Source organism: Monomorium pharaonis, chromosome 5, assembly GCF_013373865.1.
Source record: "Monomorium pharaonis isolate MP-MQ-018 chromosome 5, ASM1337386v2, whole genome shotgun sequence".
Classification (NCBI taxonomy): Eukaryota; Metazoa; Arthropoda; class Insecta; order Hymenoptera; family Formicidae; genus Monomorium; species Monomorium pharaonis.
The window spans coordinates 12,174,989-12,199,175 of NC_050471.1; the positions used below are offsets into that span (position 1 = coordinate 12,174,989).

A 24,187-nucleotide genomic window follows, 5' to 3' on the forward strand; every position below is an offset into this window, starting at 1 on the left:
GAGAGCATGTGTTTTCATTCTGCGTGAAAAAAAATGCAAGAAAATGCACTATGAAGTGCAAAATTCGATGCGATACTGCAAATCATGTAGACGTGTCACGTGCAAGTGCTCCGTTGAAACGCGAGCTGTTGGAGTAAGCGAACAGAGTCGCTACTTTGGGCGAGTGTTTTACGTGGTTGCAGCGATGTGATGAGTGTATACAACGGCTCGAGGAACATAGCCGCGTCAAGCGTCCTCGGCTTGCCGTCGGATATAAACAATAGTTGATGGCGAGAATCGCGCGACTCGAGGGTGAAAAGACAAGATTACAAAGACGTTTCGTGCACATCGGCGGTGATTACGCGAGTGATAACGCGGAAAGACTCGTGTGGCGCGAGATAGATACCGCGTTCGAGAATCGCGTTCTGACCGGTGCGGTTATTAATACTAACTATATCGAGCCGCGAGAGTTTCTCGAAGACGCCGAAGGTATAATGCTCGAGAGTGTGCGAGACGCTCTACAAAGACACAACTGTGTAAAAGTGAACACCGCGTTCAATCGGTGTATTTGTGACTGGTGAAAAAAGCGCTAATAAGAGTATCACCACAAAAAATTGTGAACTCTTTCAAACGTCGGATTTAGACGAATGGTACGAGCGACGTGTCATCGAGCCTACGTTAGCGTCGCTTGAAGAGTTCCAAGAACATGATAGCGGGTGGGCGCTTTCACGAATTCTCAATTTAACTGTAAATGTGAACAAGTTTAATCCTCTACACGCGGGATGTTACGTGACATTGCCGCGAGAAATAATGTTGAAAAAAGCAGTTGTGAACGTTAAATCGAAGGACAATGCATGCTTTGCATGGTCAGTGGTCCAGTTGAAAGAAACACAGGACTGGTGTCGTCGTACCCTCATTATACGACGGTCTTAAAGTTCGACGACATCAAGTTTCCCGTTACATTAAAAGACATTGGGAAATTTGAGAGACTCAACGACGTGTCGGTCAACGTGTACGGGATCGAAGAGGATAAAATTTTTCCACTACGGCTCACGGATAACAAAAGGGAGAAGCATGTCAATCTTTTGTACGTGCAAGATCCAGGGGATAACAACGTGGGTCACTTTACATGGATCAAAAATCTGTCCCGCCTGGTGGGATCGCAATTGAGCAAACATGTATGCAAGAAATACATTTGCGATCGGTAAGTAATAATTCTTCATGAATGTGTTTATAAATTGTTTCAAATAGCAGTAAACATATATGTTTTCTTTGTTATTTACAGATGTCTACATTACTTCAGTTCCGATGAAAAGTTACAATCGCACAATGTAGACTGCCAAAAGTTAAATGACTGTGCTGTCGAACTAGATAAAAAGGATAAGTGGCTGAGCTTCCGCAACTTACACAACAAGGAACGAGTGCCCTTCGTCGTATACGCCGATCTCGAGTGTGTGCTGCGGAAGATGCAACCTGACATGGAGCCGACGACATACGCTTACCAACAATACGAGGTATTTAGCATAGCGTATTATGTGCGATGCTCATACGATAATGCGTTATCCATGTATCGGTTTTGTCGCGATAAAGATTGTGTCACGTGGTTTGCTAAACAACTCGAAGATTTAGCACATAACGTTAAGATTCGATTATGCGCCAATGTCCCCATGGGGACGTTATCGAAAGAACAATTAGAGGCATACCGTAGCGGGACACATTGTCATATTTGCGAAAAACCGTTCGCGCCGGATGATAAGCGGGTGCGCGATCATTGCCATCTGACCGGTCGTTACCGCGGTCTCGCGCATTTGCTTTGTAACTTATATTATCAAAATGTGTTGTACATACCGGTAGTCTTCCATAATTTATCCGGATATGATTCTCATTTTATTATCAAGAAAATAGCCACAGCGTTCAAAGGGAAAATTGACTTATTACCCATCACGAAAGAAAAATATATTTCTTTTACAAAACATGTCGTAGACACAGCTGATAAATTAGATCCACACAATTACATAAAACTACGGTTCATAGATTCATATAAATTTTTAAATACTAGTCTTGAAAAATTAGCATCATTTCTAGGCAAAGAAAAATTAAAAATTGTACGTTCCGAATTTTCACACTTATCCGACGCAGAATTTGAATTATTGACACGAAAAGGCGTATTTCCATACGAGTACGTTGACCGCGTCGAAAAATTAGAAGACACATGTTTACCACTACTCGAATCCTTTTATAGTTCTCTGACCTCCGACACAGTATCCAAGAGCGATTACGCACACGCCGTCAACGTCTGGCATCGGTTCTCAATTCGAACGTTGGGTGAATACAGTGATCTATATTTAAAAACGGATGTTTTGTTGTTAGCCGACATTTTTGAAAATTTCCGTGATAAATGTTTAAAAAGTTACGGTCTCGATCCCGCGCATTATTACACTCTTCCCGGATACACGTGGGACGCTATGTTAAAATATACCGATATTACTTTTGAATTGCTTACGGACATAGACATGGTAATGTTTATCGAACGCGGTAACGCGGTGGTCTGAGTCAATGTTCAGGCAGATACGCACAGGCTAACAACAAGTACATGCAGACGTACGACCCATCGAAACCATCGTCGTACCTTATGTACTTTGACGTTAACAATTTGTACGGCTGGGCGATGTGTCAACCGTTACCCTACACTGAATTTCAATGGGTCGAGAACGTTTTAAATTTCGACTTGAACGCTATCGCTCCGGATTCACCCACGGGATACATTCTCGAGGTCGATCTCAAGTATCCTCGAGACCTTCACGATCGACACACTGACCTACCTTTCTGCCCGACGCGCGATAAACCGCCCGGCAAGCGAGAATGTAAACTTCTCGCCACGCTCTACGATAAAGAACGTTACATTATACATTACCGAAACCTACAGCAGTGTACGCGTCACGGTCTTCGTATCGCGAAGATACACCGCGTATTAAAATTCGCGCAATCTTCATGGCTCTGTAAATACATAGAATTAAACACACAATTCCGAACTCGCGCCAAAAATGATTTTGAAAAAAACTTGTATAAATTAATGAACAACGCGGTATTCGGGAAAACCATGAAGAATGTGCGTAATCACGTTAACGTTAAATTATTGACGAAATGGAAGGGTCAGTACGGTGCGGAGGCAATGATCGCGAAACCGAATTTTCATAGTCGTAGCATTTTTTCAGAGAATCTTATTGCCGTTGAACTAAAAAAACTCAAGGTGAAATTCAACAAACCAATTTACGTAGGCATGTGCATTTTAGATATTTCTAAGACGTGTCTATACGAATTTCATCACGAGTATATGATACCTTTGTATCGCGACAAATGTGAAGTCATGTACACTGATAGTCTCGTATACCACGTCGAGTGCGATGATGTTTATGAGACGATGAAACGCGATATTGCTAGGTTCGACACGAGCGATTATCCGGTCGACAACGCGTACGGTATGCCTCTCAAAAATCAAAAAATACCTGGTCTAATGAAAGACGAAAACAATGGTGCGATAATGACCGAGTTCGTCGGACTTAGAGCAAAAATGTACGCGTTGAAGGTGAACGGGAAAAAGGACACAAAAAAGCAAAAGGTGTCAAGAATAGCGTAATAGCGCGAGCCATAACGTTCAAAGATTACACCCGCTGTTTGAAAGATGAGATCGAGATGACGCGTCGCCAATTGTGTATACGATCCAAGTTACACGAAGTATACACGGTGTCCGAAACGAAAATTGCTCTAAGTCCGTACGACGACAAAAGATATCTCGTACCCGATTCGATCGAAACGTTACCGTGGCGACATTATCGGATACCTCTATAATATATTTGTATATATTTTGCGCCTGATGTACTTGTAATTTACATTCCATGTATTTTATATTTTACATATATTTGTTAATTTTACATCTAGCGTTTCATATATTTTATAGTTTATATTTTTTATTTTTTACATTTTATACTTATTTTATAATTTTACATTTAGCGCTTCATGTATTTTATATTATACACATATATTACATTTTATGTATCTTTGTGAGTCTTTTTATACTATTGTAATTTGTATTTTATACTATTGTAATTTGTATTTTATAGTATGCATTTTATATGTTAATTTTCTATTAAAAATTAATTAAAGTTGATTACATTATACATTTTATAATACGTATTAATAAGAAAATATATTAAGGATGATGAATGAATGGATAGGTAATAAAGAAGTCTCGTATATACTTATTATTAAAAAACTGTATTTTTATTTTCATAAGTTTACATTACACTTTTATATGATTATAATAAAGAAAATATTCTAATATGACATTGTCTTTGTGAATCCACGAATTATGTGATCCATCGAATCCCAACCACTTGACGTAAACCTTGTCACCCTTCCTGCGCAATACTTTCTCCACGAGATACACGTCCGGGTGAGTCGCACGATGCAACTCGTACTCGTAGAACGCTCCAACTATAGATGTTCCGCGATAATCCTCTAGTAAATAAGTTACGGGATTGGTATGTTGTACTTTAATAATTTTAAACACCTCGGTTGTCCAATTCGGTGTGTAACCCTTTTCAAAGACTGTCTTAAATTTGCTCACGCGTACAGAATTACCGACTTTAAATTTCGCTCGACCAGCAATCTTTATCGAGCTGTACACCGTATTCAAGAGTCTTTCAGCCAGAGCAAGGGTTACGTCGACGGGTCGCATACCGATCGTTCGGTGTTTCCGAGAGTTGTAATTTGACACGAGATCCGGTAACAGGTCAATCCACTTGTAATTGCCGTTGAGTGTAAACTTCTTCCACATGTCGTTTTTCAGCGTAGGGTTAAACCGTTCGACGACCGATGCCTTCATTACCGAGTATGTGGAATAATGATTGATATGTTTTTTCAATATTTTCTGCACATCGGCATGGTAAAACTCTTTTCCTTTATCAGTCTGTAAATTTTTCGGGCATCTTGCGCTCTCTCGAATTATCTCGACGATAGAATCAGCTGTCTCGCTTTCACCCTTGCTCTTGAGCGGAACGGCCCACGTGTGCTTGCTCAACACATCGATGACGGTGAGTATGTAGTGGTAGCCTCTGTTGAAACGTGAGTACGGAATCATCTCGACGATATCAGCCTGCCATAGATCGTTGTAGCCTCGAACTATGACGTGTCTTCGTTGAAAATTTCTTCTCGCCGGAGCATGCACTTCCTCGACGAGTCGTCGCCTTTCGGAACTAATATTGGATTTCGGCGGTTTCATGGGTCGCATACCGATCGTTCCTGTTTTTTCTATTCCGTTTCCGTTCTTTGTCTGTTCTGTTCCCGTTTTTTTCTGTTCCGTTTCTGTTCCATTTCTGTTCTTTCCCTGTTCCATTCCTGTTTTTTTCTCTTCCGTTTCTGTTCTGCACCCGTTCTTTCGCGTTCATTTCACGGTTGAATTATCTTTTATCACTGCTTTCTATTTTCTTTCAGCAGTGGTTCTTTGTCTTCCGGTACCGATCGATCAGACAATCGTTCGTAACTATTTCTAACTTGATTTACAACTGTTCAATAACCGTCCGACAATCGTTCCCGAGTCGTTTGATAGCCATCTTGCACCGTTCGATAGCTATCCGACAACCGTTCCTGAACCGTCCGTTGTTGATTCAGGAACCGCTCAAAATTATTCGTTAAACGTTCGTAACCGTCTTTTCGCCGTTCGTTATTACTCATTGTTTTTAATCTTGATACGATATGGGTGACATCGATCAATCGACTGACACGTTTCGCGATTACGCAGGTTGATTTATAATAAGACCCGCTTCGCAAAGTTCCTCGATGATGGACAGAATCTCGTTGTCGTGCGCGTTGTGACCGGCTCGACGCGATGCTTCGAGTAACCGCAGACGATCTACCAGTTCATTGGAATTGTCCCAGTGCACGTAATCGATTGCGTTATCATTTAACATCATAGCGTGAGGTAATCCCTTTCCAGATTTCTTCTTTTTTGGCGTAGGTTCGATCGACATCAACGGTGCGATCAGGTGTTTGTACTTGTATCCGTAATTGACTGTCCTTGATGTAATTGAAAGTTTGTAGCAAACAATATGCTTTTGTACTTTTGTAAATCATCATCTGTGTAGATGTCATCGGCGGGGATTTTCTTGAAGATCAATTTGTAAAGACCAGGTGTACCAGCGTAACGTACATTGTCGATAATTATGTTATCCTCGTTGTCCACATCGAAATGTTTATTACCAAGCATCATTCCATTATTCTCGAGACGAACACCGTATATATTGTCTACATCGCTCTCTCGGTTACCGCTCAGGACAGTCACGACATATTTTTGACCCAGTGGACCAAATTGAGCTTGCAACGCTTTTCGTCCTTGCGACGTCTGTAACTGATTTCGAACAATCGTCGCAAGCGAGTCATCCGTCGTTTCAAAAACATTCTCAAGCGATTCTATCGGTTGTACGGTTGTGGGACGCGATGTGAAGGTTATCATTGGTACGTCGTTTGAAATTTGTAAATGATTAGATTTTTGCGGTGTCGCGGAGATATCGAACGAGACGTTCGACCGTTTTCTCTTACTGGCATATTCTTCCCCCTCTTCCTTCTCGTTTACGGGTGAACGAAACGTTATTGATCGGCTCCTCTTTTATCGCGCGTACGCCAGAATTGTCAATAATCTTTTGCAGCGGTTCGATCAACGGTTCAAAGTGTCTCTTAGTCGCGATATTCTCCTCGATCCTACCGGTTTTCAAAGCGCGATATTTCTTTCGGATCGATTCGCTCGTTTTTTCAATCTCTCTAGCGATTTTCTCATGCTCGTGCATATCTTTGTTCTCAGCCATGTCGACATTCGTCCAACGTTAACGTATCGATAACGACTAACCGCTCCGTGGCACCGCAAACTCGTTAAATCCTCTTCTGTATCGTCCGTTAGTAAACGCACTGTCCTTGTCTATTACTAGAAATCCATAATCACGCTGCCAACAATCGCGATATAATTCACTAAAATCATCATATGACATGTCGATGTTTACGTGATCGTTGTACACGTGTTTTAAGTTGGTACTGTCCTGCTTAAACAGGATCAGCAGATTGGCGTTGTCGCGTATAAGATGTTTAGGTATTCTCGCGTACGACTGACAGAGATAAAAACAGTCGACGTTCGAGTGTCTACCCATTGAAAAATATTCTCTCACGACATCCTGCTTATCGCACGCAACGTCATCGAAGACAAAAATCGAGTTTGGACGCGACTCGCTTGGTGGAATGACGTCACTGTTATTGGAGAACGTAAAGTAACCGATCTCGTCCATCGAAAACAACAAATTCTCCAGATACCGATATTTCGGGTGTGTAGCGATTTCGAGTACACGTACACGTTCTCGAAATGTACACCGTGCGGACATTCCAACAAATTTATCAGAACGTTGGTTTTACCGCAATTTGACGGACCGCAAATGATGGTACGTATTCGGCAGCATCGCACCATGCTTACGCCTCACCCCGCCATCTCCCATCGATTGTAATTTATCGTCGTAATTCGTAACGAAAATCGTCAAAGGTTACCGCACGAATCTCATGTTTTCTGAATCTGACTACATATCGGAATCGAACGTCCTATTTATAGATGTGTGAGGGCGGTGTACGCTCTATGGGAATGCGCCTTTGCACATGTGCACGTGCGTGATAGAGAAGGTGTGTGTGTTCATGAACGCAGCGCACGGAGAAACGTATGCGTGCCCCCTGTGCATGCTAGAAAAGGCGCTTGCTAGAGAAAGATGTGTGTGTGTGGAAACGCAGCGTACGGAGAAAGAAACGTATGCGTGCCTGCGTGCGTGTGTGCGTGCTAGAGAAGGCGTTTGCACATGTGTATACGTGCGTCTGTGCCTACGTGCGTACTAGAGAAGGCGCTTGCGCATGTGTATACGTAATAGAGAATACGGTTACACATGCATGCGTGCTAGAGAAGGCGCTTACACGCGTGTGCATGCTAGAGAAGGCGTGAGTATGTGCGCCTATGTGTGAACACAGCGTGTAGAGAAAGAAGCGTATCGACGGTTGCGTGCTAGAGAAGGTGTGTGTGCGTGCGTGTGTGCGTGCGCGAGTGTGTGTAAACGCAGTGTGTAGAGAAAAAAAACGCGTGCTAGAGAAGGTGTGCGTGCGTGCGTGCGTGCGTGCGTGCGTGCGTGCGTGCGTGCGTGCGTGCGTGCGTGCGTGCGTGCGTGCGTGCGTGCGTGCGTGCGTGCGTGCGTGCGTGTGTGTGTGTATGTGTGTGTGTGTATAAACGCAGCGTATGGAGAAAAAGAATATATCGACGGTCACGCGAGTGAGACCAAAGAGGATAGCATGCAGGATGAATAAAATGATTGAGGGATGAATAAATAAAAATAATAAATATGTGATATATATATCTATTTTATATATTTTAAAATATTAATAAAATTATACAATGATATATATCCAAAATAAAAGAAGTAAAAAAATGTAAGAAAATATAAAATATAAAATATAAGGTAATCTATAAAAATATAATTCTTAATGTCTATCGTAAATCATATCAATCCATTTTAATAAACTTTTCGCGAACATGTCGTATTCCCAGTCGCGTTCTATCTCTATTTCTTCAACTCTCTCTTCTCCAAAGAGATATCGCAGATCGAACAGATCAAACAACTCGTCCTCCTCTTCGTTCTCATCTTTTCCATTTTCGCGCCATAACCAATTATTATAAAGTTGATTCATGCCTTGCTTGCTCTGTATTTTAAATTTATGATATGCCACGTCCACGTAACTTCGAACGTGGACGATCGTGCGTGTGGTTATGATTCCGCAACGGTAACACTGAAACAAATAATGATTCAAAAAATTACATATATAATAACATATAATTACATATATAATAACACTGAAAAATACGTGTATAAATATAAAATTATCAATTATAAAAAAAACACAATGTATTTGTAGAAAAAGGGGTATTTACGATGTTTGCTGGTAAGGGCACGTAGGCATTTCTGTTGAGGCGTGGAAATGTATCGGGGTAGCGCTGCGCTGTGCGCAGCGCCTGCCGGCTTCTTATATGAATAAAGCCCAACGTTGGCATGTTGGGCAGCCTTATTCTTGTCTCCGATTCAGATAAACAGTGTAAAAAGTATATTAATATAAATTAGTACAAAATTATATATATAATATAAAAATCAAAATGATATAAAAATACTTACAATCCGTGCCGTTTTATTTGACGTCCACATTTTTATTTTTTAACCAGTGTCTACGAGTGAATGCTTCACAGTTGAAACTCAAACTAACGGTGCAGTCCGGCTTCGAAAGCATTGTTTATGATTTTGGTACTTATCCCCACGCTGTGGAGATGCCACTTGAGCTTATCATCGATGCTCAAGTAAACTATTGCCCTTTGACGTTTCACTCGTGGCTTGAAAACTATTTTTCATAATAGTACTCGCACTGTTTTTTAGAACAAGTAATAAAAAATTACTAGGCAACAAAAACCTCGCGAAACTATTTATAGGCATGCAAAATCGCGCATCGCTCAGTAGCAAACATGTATCTCATACTGTCACATCCCTCTGATATTATAAATTTGAGTGCTGAGCAGTTACAATTCGTACCAAAGATCGTTCTGTTACGCGAGTGCGGCAACTATATTGAATACGTGTAGGACAAGCTTCCGGATCATATAAAGGTTGATTTCGAAGTTCAGCAATATCGTCGCTGCAACGAACATTATAATCATCCGTGGCAGCAAACGCACATCGACGGACCCGCGCCGTTGATCAAGAATTGTAGCGAATGCCAGCTGTCGCAAATGTAAAAAAAGGCTGCGGTCATCTTTTGAATCGCGTGATAAACGCGCTTCCCTTCGAGATAACATATCCCCGGTTATCAATTTTGCGGACCAAGAACCCACTTGGAAAAACAATAAGCCTGCGCGTTTCTTGAATTTGTAACGCGTAGGTGACAAGCGCCACGTCGTGACAGATGGTCCACTCTAACTCGCTCCATTTGGTAGAGTCGGTCGTCGCTATTCGTTCATCGGCGTCGCGATTCGATAACAACGTCGATGACGATGACGACGAGAAGGATGTTTTTGCCAGTTGGGTGACGGTAAGCGGTTTTTCTCGCGGTAGCGGAATTCGCGTTAAACTTACTATCGGTGTTAATTGTTTGGCGTTTTTGTCAATTAGCGCCACCGTTGGTTTTGCGCTCGACTCGGGCGATGGTTTTTCTCGCGGTTTTGTACTTTTCGTTAACGTTACCACCGGTGACGACGTTATCGTCGGTCGCGCGCTTATCGTCGTTGTTGTCATTGTCGTTGTTGTCGTTGTCGTTGTCGTCATTGTCGTCTCTGGTATTTTTCTTGGTCGACCTCTCTTGCGTTTTTCTGTGCTGCTCGTCAGATCTAAAGTCGTTTCTAGATTTTGCGCTACCTTGGGCGGTCTGCCACGTCTTTTAATCAGTGGTAGCGGAGTTGTATCGAGTGTTACGACGGTCGGGGACGTTATCGTTGTTGTCGTCGTCGTCGTCGTCGTCGTCGTCGTGGTTGTCGTCGTCGTTGTCGTCATTGTTGTTAAAGAACGCTTGTCCGTTCTGCGAACAAGTCGACGAATCTCGTCGATGGTCATGCGATTCGTCGTATAGTCCGCGATCGCGTCCTCTTCTCGCTCTTGTCTCATCACGACCATGCGTAGGCATGCGCCTTATTGTCGACTAATCTGATCGGAAAGACGTTTACGTATCTCTCGATAAACGACGTTAAATTTTGGCGATATTCGTCAACGTTTCTTACGCGTACGCACTCCATCATTGTCTTTGCAAACGTTGTTGTTCTATCGCCGCAATTTATAATTAAGTTTGCTAGACGGTCGGCTTGTACGACGCCGGATATACGTCGCAAATTTTACGAGAGTCATACGTCTTGTACTTTTGGCCGAAATACTCGGCCGTGAAGACTGTGTCCACGCGAGGAAATATTTCGCGCGCCAATTTAATAACCTGAGAGTCTGGTATATTTTGGGCCGCCGTTGAGGTAACAAACCCTCTCCCGTAAGCGTGGGAGGTGTATAAAGTCATGAAACATTTGACGGCGGCGGTGTCGTCGTCGTCGTCGTCGTCGTTGGGTAGTGACACCATGCCTTGTATCGCGAGCCACGCGTGTCTAATGGTTTTGACGCACTGATAATTGAGTCGCGAGCAAAAAATTGGGTAGGAGAAACAATCTGTGTCGTCGTCGAGTGGACGCAACTTGATAATGCCGCGTTCGTTTGAGTCCAATTCATTTTTTTTCGTGAACATATGTTTTACGATTGCGTAATCGTATTTGTACGAGCGCCCGTGTACGAAATACATCGTTCTAAATTCCGCGCGAATGATTTTTCTGACTAATGTCGCCGGCGTCCACGGAAACTCTAAGAAGACGGGCTCGTTGGCAATTACGCTGCTTAAAAAATCTACGTCGCCCTTGACGATGTTGTCAAAATGGCGACTCCATTTGTGGAGACGAACGACGAGTCCCCGACGTAAAAGCTCTTGCGTTACGCAACATTTCTCCTCGTAAAAGACGCGATACGCGTCTAGAGATTGCGACAGGATGGCGGCCGGCAATCTTAAACAATCAAACGTAAGAACCTCTTCGATTCTTAAACATTGGCGGCGTCTCACATAGTACCGATTGTACGACACGATGTCGGTTATATACTGTCGACTGTCGTTGGCTTTGTTTTTTTCCTCCAATTGATCATCGGAGCGATAGCCGCGACATATCGCGTAGCTAGCTATGTAACCCGAGTCGCACGGTCGCGCCATTTTTGCGGCCGAATTGTAGGCCTGCGCGAACGTAACCACGCGTCCGTGGTCGCTGTTGAGATCGCGCGGCGAGGCATGGCGCGCAAAATAACCGTAATCGGCCAGGAAACCCGTCCGATAACGGTTTATTTTGCCGTGAAGATTGATTGAATTGGAGAAGAGACCGAGGAGAGAATTGTCGCCTCTACCGCTGAGTTTTACGATGATCGCGTCGTCGTCGTCGTCGTCGGCAAAAAACAGCATGTCCGCTCTATGGACTTGAATCACGTCGACGTCGGGATGATCGACGTCGACGAGATTTCGAAGAAAGCGTTTTCCCCGCTGTTTGTCTAATCTAAGTCCGTGTTTACAATATTGGAAGCGAATTTTATTCATGCCGCATGTCGCGGGCATATTTGTTTCTAAGAGCTTGCTGGCGACTCTTTGCGCAAATGATTCAAAATCTTGGGGAAAAATGGTATAATTCCGGTCAACGGTGGCGGAGGAGGCCCATCTCAAGCCGGTTTTGGCTGATTCGCTGTCGACGGGAAATTCTTGCGCCGCGGCCAAAATTATGTTTTCCATGAAAGCGGCACACGTCGCCCGGCCGCGTCCCTCGGTTGTCGACGTGCTTCTCAATGGTACGTTACGGAAAAAATTTTCGGTCGTGTCTACCTGATAACATACGCGCACGTCTCTTTCGTCGATCTGGCACACGGTAAATTCAAAGGGGTTCAAAACACATTCGTTTGTCCATATACCTGGTGTACTTTTTGTTCTTTACCAGCAATGGAACGTTTGGTTTTGTCCGCAACATACAGTTGTATTTGACGACGAAAGGCCGTAAAGTTCGACAACTTATAAGAATCGAGTCCACATCGCTCTTGGACTCTAAATTACAGCCAGACGCGTAATCCGTACGGATCGACGTTGGTTGTAAGATTCGAATAGCCGGATGTCGATCGTCGTCGCCGTCGTCGTCGTCGTCGTCGTTCGTCTTCTCTTGTGTTTCCCCCTGGTTCTCTCAGTTAACCTCGTGGCTGGTGGACGCCTCGAACCGTGACGTTGACGGTAGTGGTAGCGATTGTGTCACCACATCCTCCTCCTCCTCCTCCTCCTTCTCTTCCTCTTCCTCCTCCTCCTCCTTCTCCTCGTCCTCTAAAGTTATTGTTGTTGACGACGTCGTTGCCCTTGTTGTAGCCGTCTTAGTGCTGATAGCAATCTCGTTGTAATATTGCTTTAAGAACGACAGGTTCTTCCGCAACTGCCGCTGTTCTTCCGTTTCGTCGCGGTGAGCGAAACGGTGTAGTCTCACGTCTGACAAAATTCTTGGCAACAGACGCGGTTGCGACGACGTTGGTGGTGTCGTTAGTGGCGGTGGCGGTTGTGGCGACGTCGACGACGTTGGCGCTTGCGGAACCAGAGATATTTCTGGCAAATCCGGAATGCCATAATACTTATGGAGAGTTTGAAGAACCCTCGGATCTATACCCGTTTTATTTTTTTTTTTTGGTGTTTTTGTTTTAATATTTTTTTTAATTGGTGTGCTCATTTTTGGTTTATCCCACTCCCCGTTGCGGCTCTGCCGACCGGGCGTGCCCTCACCTGCTCCGAAAACATGACCCGTATGCAGGGCCCCGAGTTCCGTCGGGGGGTCGGCATATGTCGCTGGCCGGAGGCATGTGCATCTCCGGCACTGGACTCCAGCCCCCTACTCCTCCGCGGGCCGGGGCATCAAGACTCACGGTATCCGCGGGCTTTCGGGGGTCCCTGGCCTCCGACATCCAGGGTACCGCAACGGGTGGCGCCACCCGGGGGGTCCCGCGGACAGATGGGGCAAAGGAGGCTGCGACCCCTCCATCGCCTTACCCGCCGCGGCGACCAGCCGCTCGCTCCCGGGTAATCACCTCCCGGGAAACGGGCTCCCTCTGCCCAACGGACAGCTTCGGAAGGGACGCAGTCGCTGTCCGTTGAGCTATCAAATGGAACGCGCGCACGCGCGCGCGCGCGCGTCGCCAGACCCAGACCCCGAGTGATTCTCGGGCGGCCCTGGCAACCCGCGTGCGCGCGGGCCTGATCGTTGGACCCCGGCCTTGGAATACGTCCAAGCGGCTCCAACGGCCACGTCGTCGGGAGGGGGAGAAAGGTCGGTAACCCCGAGGGTAACGTCCGTATATGTCGGGTCGCACGCGGCCCAAAAGCCACGTCGACCCCAGACACCCGGACCCCGCGAGATTTCCTACTTTCTCCCCCTTCCGATGACGCGCGTTCCCAGACACTCGACGGACAAACCTAAACCCCCAAGTGTACTCCGGTCAAGAAGATGAACAGCGGGATCCAGGGGGCGCAGCCCCCGGTCAGGGGTCCCGGGGGCGAAGCCCCCGGGTGGAGGTGCAGGGGTCGAAGCCCCCGCTAGGGGGGTCGGGGGGGGGGCGAAGCCCCCCCCGGAAAAATAAAAATAAATATAAATAAAAGACAAGATCAGTTATCAGCAAGTAATAATATTCGTTTAATGGCGTGTGATTTTCAATGTCGAATTTTTGTAACAAAGCAAATTTGCAACACGGTATCAAGTTACGATAGGAAATTTATATAAGATACAAAAGCGTAAAGTTACCGATGGAGCACGTACTCTACCAACGCTCGGCGTGCAGGAAATTGGACATTCGTCGACGGTTGCTAAGGCGGAACGACTACCTTACCGACTCCTACTAATAATAAGGCAAACGTGCTTTGTCGACTGGGGTCGATAACGAGGGTTACCAGGTTTTCCAGGATAACGTCAGTTCGATCAAATGGCGAAAGACGCGTCCAAGTTTAATTACTCACGTTTCCGCTAGGCGGCGTTTCTCGACGACCAGGGCACCTTTCTCGCAAGTGCTCGCAAAGCTATCGGTTTGTATATAAAGAATTTTTATACAACCAACATTATCCCCTCGTGGATAAAGGGTTCGGAAGTCGCTTTACACGCGTGTGTGGCTTGGTCTGTTGCAGTTAGTAGACAACGACGAGATGCGTCAACGCGTACCTACTCCCTCGAGCGAGGATCTCCCGTCGACATTGTCGATGGACGACGAGGTTGCCGAGTTGATGGCGGAACTCGACGAGGAGAGAGGGGAGGAGGAAGAGCAGCAGCAGCCGATAAGCGGCGACGATAGCGGCGGCGGTGGCGACAATGACGACGATAACACCTCGTCGTTATCGGAATACAACGTCGCCGACGACGATACCGAGGAGGAGAAGGAGGAGGAGGAGGAGGAAGAGCCTCCGCTCAAGAAACAGCGGTAAGTATTGTCGTCTAACGATCTATTAATAATGTCAACGACATTGGGAGGTGATAGCTCTCGTCGAGTACGTCGAAAAAGGGTCTCTCCCCGAAATTCGTGTACCCAAGCCTTCGTGGTCAAACGAGAGCGCCACCGGTCACTCCGTGGAGCGCTAGCACCAAGAAAGGTAAGGCTCCGCGCTCCCGAGAGGTACCACGAAACCGACCTTCAAAGTCCCGTAACTCGCGAACGGTTAGAGATACGAGGTTCGAGCAAAGAACCTTTTTCGTAGATCTCGACGAGATCTTTCGAACGGGACCACGATCGAATTCGTATCTTTAACCGTTTAAAAGTTACGGTATTTTGAAGTAAAAATTTTTTTTTTCGCGGTACCTCGCGAACGATTGGTGCTACGAGGTTCGTGCGAGGTTTCTTTCGTAGTTCTCGACGAGATCTTTCGAACGGGACCACGAGCAAACTCGTATCTCCAACCGTTTGCGAGTTACAGTATTTTTTATGTAAAAATTTTTACTTTTTTGTATTAAGAGATATATTGCCAACCGACTGTAATTATTTATCAATAAAAACTGACGTGTTACAGCAACAGCGGCAGCAGCGTTAATAACAGCAACAGCAATAGCGACAACAGCGCAGCAGCAACAAAACCAATTGTAAGTATTATTCGTAAGTTTAATGTTTCGTGTGTATAATGTAACATTCTTGGGTTGTTTCAGATGACAATTCATCCCTCAGGTCGGCCGGCCAAGAAAATTTTGGCCTACTGGATGCTCGACGAAGACGAGCATCCAGACGCTGACATAGATGATAATGATCCAGACGTGGAAGAGAAAAGCTAAAGATAATAGTAGTTGTACTAAGAGAGTTCTGACCCAAACAATAGAATTGGGGGAAGGGGGAGAGGGAAGGGGGAAGGGATAATTACCTGTCACATAAATTTCAATTTTCTTTTGTTCCTATTGTTCTGTATAACAATTGACCTGTCACATAAATTTCAATTTTCTTTTGTTCCTATTGTTCTGTATAACAATTGACCCTGTCATAAATTTTCTTTTGTTCTGTATAACAATTGACCCTGTCATAAATTTCAAACTTCCTTTTCTTTATTATTTCTCTATAACATATTACCCTATCATAAATTTCAAAACTCTTTTGTTTATTGTTTTTCTAACAAATGAGAAACTTGTCTCAACATGTTTTCGAAAGTCCTTTGTGCTCATCACCACCGCCGCTCAGGTAAAGAGACTTTATCATTATTTCATATATGTAATGTAATTTTTATTTGATTATTTATAATTTGAGTTAGATTACATATGCATATGTATTCTAATTTAAATTATAAATAATTAAATAATAAAAATTATATTATGTATATTCCACCTCAGTTACGGTTTGCTCTTTATCTCTCTCCCACTACACTAATCGTATAAACAGCGCCCTTATCTTGGCTGCTAGCGAGCGCCGATATCAGGCTGCTAGATTTTACAGACATTAAAAATATATGTTAGATTAAAAAATAAAAATATAACATTCGGATACTGTAGTATGCGTTTAATATTATACCTGAAAAATTTCTTCAATACAATTGAACGTGTAGCAACATGTTAAATCTCAGCTTTCCCTTTTTCTAAAATTCAAAAGTCACGTGACTTACAAATGGTATTAGTATATATAGATGAGACTCTTGGAGCATCCCGTAGACGTTTTCGAGCAAGTTTACCCGAAAGTCTGTGCAGTCAGCTTTTCTAACTTCAATGAACGATTCAGTTTTTCCGTAAAAATGGAAAATTTTGATCGTGTGGAACGCGACCTTTTAGAACGAGCAAATGGAGTCGCTACCTTGGGGGAGTGTTTCGAGTGGTTGCAGTGGTGCGACGAGTGCATCGAACAACTCGAAGAACTTAATCGTGCCAAACGTCCTCGACTTGCCATTGGACTGAGGCAATCTTTGGTAGCGAGAATCGCTCGACTCGCGGGTGAAAAGGTGCGACTGGAAAGACGTTTCATGCACGTTGGTGGCAATTACGCTAGCACTAGTAACGATAGTAATAACGCGAGACTTGAGTGGCGCGAAATAGACACGGCATTCGAGAGCCGTATCTTAACCGTTGCAGTGATTAACGTGCGTCACATCGAACCTCGACAGTTTCTTGAAGATGCCAAAGACATTGTGCTTGAGCAAGTGCGGGATGCTTTAGAAAGACACGGTAGTGTAAAAGTGAACACTGCGTTTAATGGTGAATTTGTTGCGGGGGATAAACATGCTAACAAGAGTGTAAATACAAAGAATTATGCACTTTTTCAATTATCTAATTTGAACGAATGGTACGAGCTATACGTTATCGAGCCTACATTAGCTTTGCTGGAAGAATTTCAAGAACGCGATAGCGGGTGGGCGTTATCACGTATTTTAAATTTAACTATTAATATAAATAAGTACAATCCTATGCGTGCGGGATGTCATTTTACATTACCACGGCCTATTATGCTGAAAAAAGCAATAATCAATGTGCAATCTGAAGACAATGCATGCTTCGCATGGTCGGTGGTCGCCGCTTTACATCCTGCAGAAAGGCATAGTGATAGAGTATCGTCGTACCCGCATTATTCAACAGTTTTAAATTTTGGTGATATAGAGTTTCCAGTCGCGTTGAAAGACATAAAAAAATTTGAGCGGCTTAATAATAACATTTCCGTCAACGTCTACGGCATGGAAGAGGAAAGATTAGTCCCCTTGCGACTTTCCGACAACAAGAAGGAAAAGCATGTTAATTTACTATACATGCAAGACAAGGAAGACAACGTGGGACACTTCACATGGATAAAAAATCTCTCCCGGCTTATAAGCATGCAAGTGAGCAAACACAATGGGAAAAAATACATTTGCGATCGGTAAGTAATAAGTCTTTTATAAACATGTTTACATATATATTTTTTTAAATTAAATAATAATAAATTTGTTTCTTTTATTATTCACAGATGCCTACATTATTTTGATTCTGAGCAAAAATTACAATCACACGCAGCGGACTGTAATCGAATGAACGACTGCGCCATCTTATTACCGAATGAAAAAGACAAGTGGCTGAAATTCCGTAACCCCGAACACAAGGAACGGCTTCCCTTCGTCGTATATGCCGATTTGGAGTGTGTGCTGCAGAAGACGCAATCTGACACGGAGCAAGGATCTTATAAATATCAACACCATCAGGTATTTAGCATCGGATACTACGTGCGATGCTCATTTGACGACACGTTATCTGTATATCGATTTCGTCGCGATCCTGATTGCGTCACGTGGTTTACTAAACAGCTAGAAGAACTGGCGTATAAGGTTAAGATACGTTTATCAGCTAATGTTCCCATGAACGCGTTGTCGAAAGAACAGTGGGAGGCGTACCGTAGCGCGACACATTGCCATATTTGTAATAATTTATTCGCGCCGGATGATACGCGAGTGCGCGATCATTGCCATTTAACCGGTAAATATCGAGGTCTTGCACATTCAACTTGCAATTTAAATTATAAGAATTCATATGTTATTCCAATAGTGTTTCACAATTTATCAGGTTATGATTCACATTTCATAATAAAGGAAATAGCAAACGCGTTTGAAGGTGGCGTCAGTTTGCTACCGATTACAAAAGAAAAGTATATTTCTTTTACTAAAACCGTTAAAGATACCACCGAACAAGATTCACGAAAACATATGCAGTTAAGGTTCATAGATTCATTCAGATTTCTTAACACTAGTCTTGATAAATTATCATCATATCTCAATACCGATAAATTAAAAATTGTACGTTCAGAATTTTCAAATTTATCTAACGAAGAATTTAATTTATTAACTCGAAAGGGCGTATTTCCTTATGAATATGTGGATTGCGTGGACAAGCTGCAGGACACGTGTTTACCGCCGCGCGAATCATTTTTCAGTAGTCTGACCGGTGATACAGTATGCGAGAGCGATTACGCGCACGCTGAGAATGTCTGGAAGCGATTCTCCATTCAAACGCTAGGTGAATACAGTGACTTATATTTAAAAACAGATGTTTTGTTATTAGCTGACATTTTTGAAAATTTTCGTGACACATGTATTCAAAGTTATGGTCTCGATCCTGCATATTATTACACACTCCCCGGATATACGTGGGACGCTATGCTAAAACATACGCGTGTAAAGTTTGAGCTACTCACAGACATTGACATGATATTGTTCATTGAGCGCGGTATACGTGGAGGTTTAAGTCAATGTTCAGGTAGATATGCGCGAGCGAATAATAAGTACATGCAGTCGTACGACTCAACGAAACCATCGTCACATTTGATGTACTTTGACGTCAATAATTTATATGGATGGGCAATGTGTCAACCTCTACCTTATGCTAAATTTTAATGGGTTGAAGATATCTCTAATTTTAACGTAAACGCAATCGCTCCGGATTCACTCACAGGTTACGTTCTCGAGGTTGATCTCGAGTATCCTCAAAATCTTCACGATGCGCACGCCGATCTACCGTTCTGTCCAACGCGCGACAAGCCGCCTGGTACGCGGGAAGAGAAATTGCTTGCAACTGTTTGCGATAAGAAACGTTACATTATACATTATCGTAATTTACAGCAGTGCACGCGCCACGGTCTTCGCGTAACAAAAATATATCGTATATTACAATTTGCTCAGTCTGCATGGCTCCGCGAGTATATTGAATTAAATACACGATTCCGAACCCTTGCGAAAAATGATTTTGAAAAAAATTTATATAAACTTATAAATAATGCGGTATTCGGGAAAACTATGGAGAATGTGCGCAATCACGTTGACGTAAAACTTTTAACAAAATGGGAGGGACGATATGGTGCGGAGGCAATGATTGCAAGACCAAATTTTCACAGTAGAAGCGTATTTTCGGAGAATCTAATCGCCGTCGAACTGCGTAATCTCGAGGTGAAATTCAACAAGCCGATCTATGTAGGAATGTGTATACTTGACATTTCAAAAATCTGTTTGTATGAATTTCATCACGAGTACATGCTACCGCTGTATCGCGACAAATGCAAAGTAATGTATACCGATACTGACAGCCTCGTATACCACGTCGAGTGCGAGAATATTTATGAAAACATGAAACGTGATATTGTAAGATTCGATACAAGCGATTATCCGATTGACAATGTGTACGGTATGCCTCTCAAAAATAAAAAAGTGCCCGGTCTGATGAAGGATGAGAACAACGGTGCGATAATGACCGAGTTTGTTGGACTCAGGGCAAAAATGTATGCATTAAGGGTGGATGGGAAGAAAGACACCAAAAAGGCTAAAGGTATCAAAAGCAGCGTCGTCGCGCGAACAATAACGTTCGACGATTACACGCGCTGTCTTCGCGAAGAGATTGAACTAACACGTCGCCAGTCGTGCATAAGATCCAACTTGCACGAAGTATATACAGTATCCGAAAAGAAAATTGCCCTGAGCCCATACGATAACAAACGATATATCGTACCGAATTCGACCGAGACTTTACCGTGGGGGCATTGGCGGATACCTTTGTAATATATTTAATATTAAACACGTATTTTATAATTGTATATATTTTATATGTATTTTATAGTTTTAATTTTTTGTACTGTATATATATTATACATTTTAACATATTTTTGTATTTCATATTTCTGCGTTTCATATTGTATGCATATATTATTTTATGTATCTAAAACTTGTACGAAATAAGATTAATTAATTAATTTTTATATGTATTATGTATTACGGATGATGGAGAGAAAATAAAGATACTCTTTGTTATATATTATAAAAATTTATTTGTATATTTTATACATTATACTTTTGTATGTTTATAATAAATAAATGTTTATTATTCTGTATGAATCAAATGATATTGTCTTTGTGTATCCATGAATTGTGTGATCCATCGAATCCCAACCACTTTACGTAGACCTCGTCACCCTTCCTGCGTAATATTTTTTCCACAAGAAATACATCAGGATGAGTCGTGCGATGTAATTCGTACTCGTAGAACGCTCCAGATATAGATTTTCCGCGATAATCCTCGAGTAGATAGGTTACGGGATTGGTATGCTGGACTTTAATGATTTTAAACACCTCAGTCGTCCAATTTGGTGTATAACCCTTTTCAAAGACAGTTTTGTACTTGCTTACGCGTACAGAGTCACCCACTTTAAATTTTGCCGGACCGGCAATCTTTATAGCGTTGTATACTGTAGCCAAGAGTCTTTCAGCTATTGCGGGTGTTACGTCAACGGGTCGCATGCCAATTGTTCGATGCTTTCGGGTATTGTAAGTAGACACGAGACGCGATAACATATCAATCCATTTGTAATTGCCGTTGAACGTAAACTGTTTCCACATGTCGTTTTTCAGCGTGCGATTGAATCGCTCAACGACCGACGCTTTCATTACAGAGTACGTAGAATAATGATTGATATCATATTTTTTCAAGAGTTTCTGTACATCAGCGTTGTAAAACTCCTTCCCCATATCGGTTTGCAAGTTTTTCGGATGTCTACTGCTCTCTCGAATTATCTTGGCGATAGCGTTAGCCGTCTCGCTTCCACCCTTGCTCTTAAGTGGTACAACCCACGCATACTTGCTCAACACATCGATGACAGTGAGTATGTAGTGATAGCCTTTGTTGAAACGCGAATACGGATGCATCTCAACGATATCAGCCTGCCACAAGTCGTCGTATCCTCGAACTATAACACGTCTTCGTGGAAAATTTCTTCTTGCTGGAGCGTGCAGTTCCTCGACGAGTCGCAGTCTTTCCGAACTAACGCGTCTATTGAATTTCAATGATTTCATGTTTCGCAAACTTGATCAAGTAATAACGCGCGCGATGAAATTACACTATGATTTATTTCGTTCTTTTACGTTCTTTTACGTTCTTTCACATTCGTTTCACGTTCTTTCACGTTCTTTCACGTTCGTTTCACGTTCTTTCGCGTTCTTTCACGTTCGTTTCACGTTCTTTCACGTTCTTTCACGTTCGTTTTACGTTCTTTTACGTTCGTTTCACGTTCTTTCACGTTCGTTTTACGTTCTTTTACGTTCGTTTCACGTTCGTTCCACGTTCGTTTCACGTTCTTTCACGTTCGTTTCACGTTCTTTTACGTTCTTTCACGTTCGTTTCACGTTCTTTCACGTTCGTTTTACGTTCTTTCACGTTCTTTTACGTTCGTTTCACGTTCTTTTACGTTCGTTTCACGTTCTTTTACGTTCGTTTCACGTTCTTTTACGTTGGTTTCACGTTCGTTTCACGTTCTTTTACGTTCGTTTCACATTCTTTCATGTTAATTTATAATAAGGCCAGCCTCGCGAAGTTCCTCAATTATTGACAACATCTCATTATCATGTGCATTGTGACCAGCTTGACGCGAAGCTTCAAGCAAACGTAAGCGATCCACTAGCTCGTTGGGATCATCCCAGTGCACGTAATCAATCGCGTTATCATTTAATGTCGCAACGTTAGGTAATCCTTTTCCAATCGTAAATTTATCATTTAATAACGGTGCAATTATATATTTATACTTATATCCCTTGTTGCTCAATAATCGACCGTGTGAAACGTGATTTCGTTTATGCGCGTTTGTAACCAACAATATGTTTTTGTACTTTTGTTTATCGTTTTCCGTGTAGAGGGAATCATCAGGATATCTCTTAAAGATTAGTTCGTAAAGACCCGGTGTGCCAACGTATCGCATACCGTCGACAATTATGTTATCTTCGCTGTCCACGTCAAACTTTTTACTACCAAGCATCATTTCATCCTTGCCCAGATAAACACCGTAAACGATATCTATAATTTTCTCTTTTTCACCATGACCGCTGAGGAAACCTCCGATGTACTCTTGACCTAGCGGACCAAAGTGCTGCGATAACGCTTTTCGACCCTCTGGTGTTTGCAAACGATTTCGAACGATTGCTGCAAACGAATCGTCTGTCGTTTCAAAAACATCTTCGTTCTCGAGCGACTTGGGTTGTACAACAACCATACGCGGCGTGGACGCTATTGCTGGCGAATCCATCGCTGGTGAATCCATTGCATCATTTAACGTATGCTGATGCTGCTCATCCTGTATCGATGGCAAATCTACCGCGTCGTTTAATGTATACCGCATAAGTTTGTACGATTTGTTTAAGGTGTGATCCATCGAAGTGTTTTTTCGTTTCCTCTTTATCTTACTCTTTGTCGTATCCTTCTGAACAAACGACGTTTCAACATCATCGTCACGAGGCTCCTCTTTTATTGCGTGTGTACTAGAATTGTCAACAATCTTTTGCAGTGGTTCAATGAGAGGTTCAAAGTGTTTCTTGGTCACGATATCCTCTTCGATCCTACCGGTCTTCAAGGCACGATGTTTTTTTCGGATTGATTCACTCGTTTTCTCAATCTCCTTTGCGATATTTTCACGCTCGCGTATATCTTTCTTTTCAGCCATGTTGACGTTTGTTTAACGTTGACGTATCGATAACGACTAATCGTTCCGTGGTATCGCAAACTCGTTAAATCCTCTTCTATATCGTCCGTTAGCAAGCTCACTATCCTTGTCTATCACTAGAAATCCATAATCACGCTGCCAACAATCGCGACACAATGTACAAAAATCATCATACGTCATATCGGTAATCACATGATCGTTGTATACATGCTTCAGGTTGGTATTATCCTGCTTGAACAGGATTAATAGGTTCGCGTTGTCACGTATAAGATGTTTAGGTATTCTAGCATACGTCTGACAGAGATAAAAACTATCGACGTTTGAGTGTCTACCCATTGAAAAGTATTCTCTTATCGTATCTTGCTTATCGCACGCCACGTCATCAAAAATGAAGATTGAGTTTGAACGCGCCTCGCTCGGAGGAATAACGTCACTATTATTAGAGAATGTAAAGTAACCGATTTCATCGATCGATGTTAACAAATTCTCCAAGTATCGATATTTCGGCTGCTGCAACGATTTCGAGTACACGTACACGTTCTCGAAACGTACGCCGTGCGGACTTTCCAACAAGCTTATGATAACGTTGGTTTTACCACAATTCGAGGGTCCGCAAATAATTGCACGTA

General features: G+C 43.0%; 1 protein-coding gene across 1 annotated transcript; it reads left to right on the top strand.

Moving 5' to 3' along the window:
* The first annotated feature begins 13,461 nt into the window (after positions 1 to 13,461).
* LOC105840193 (nucleoplasmin-like protein ANO39) lies at positions 13,462 to 15,922 on the top strand. The gene is made up of 4 exons (XM_036286993.1): positions 13,462 to 13,698; positions 14,794 to 15,083; positions 15,667 to 15,736; positions 15,800 to 15,922. The coding sequence occupies exons 1-4, from the start codon at positions 13,462 to 13,464 to the stop codon at positions 15,920 to 15,922; spliced, it is 720 nt and encodes a 239-aa protein (XP_036142886.1).
* Positions 15,923 to 24,187: the final 8,265 nt, after the last annotated feature.

What these genes read in the sequence shown, in the direction of transcription:
- LOC105840193 (XM_036286993.1), top strand. Translation starts at nt 13,462, where the DNA reads ATGTCGCTGGCCGGAGGCATGTGCATCTCCGGCACTGGACTCCAGCCC. An exon ending in GACCAGCCGCTCGCTCCCGG is followed by an intron (nt 13,699 to 14,793) that starts GTAATCACCTCC and finishes GGTCTGTTGCAG; the next exon opens with TTAGTAGACAACGACGAGAT. An exon ending in CCTCCGCTCAAGAAACAGCG is followed by an intron (nt 15,084 to 15,666) that starts GTAAGTATTGTC and finishes GACGTGTTACAG; the next exon opens with CAACAGCGGCAGCAGCGTTA.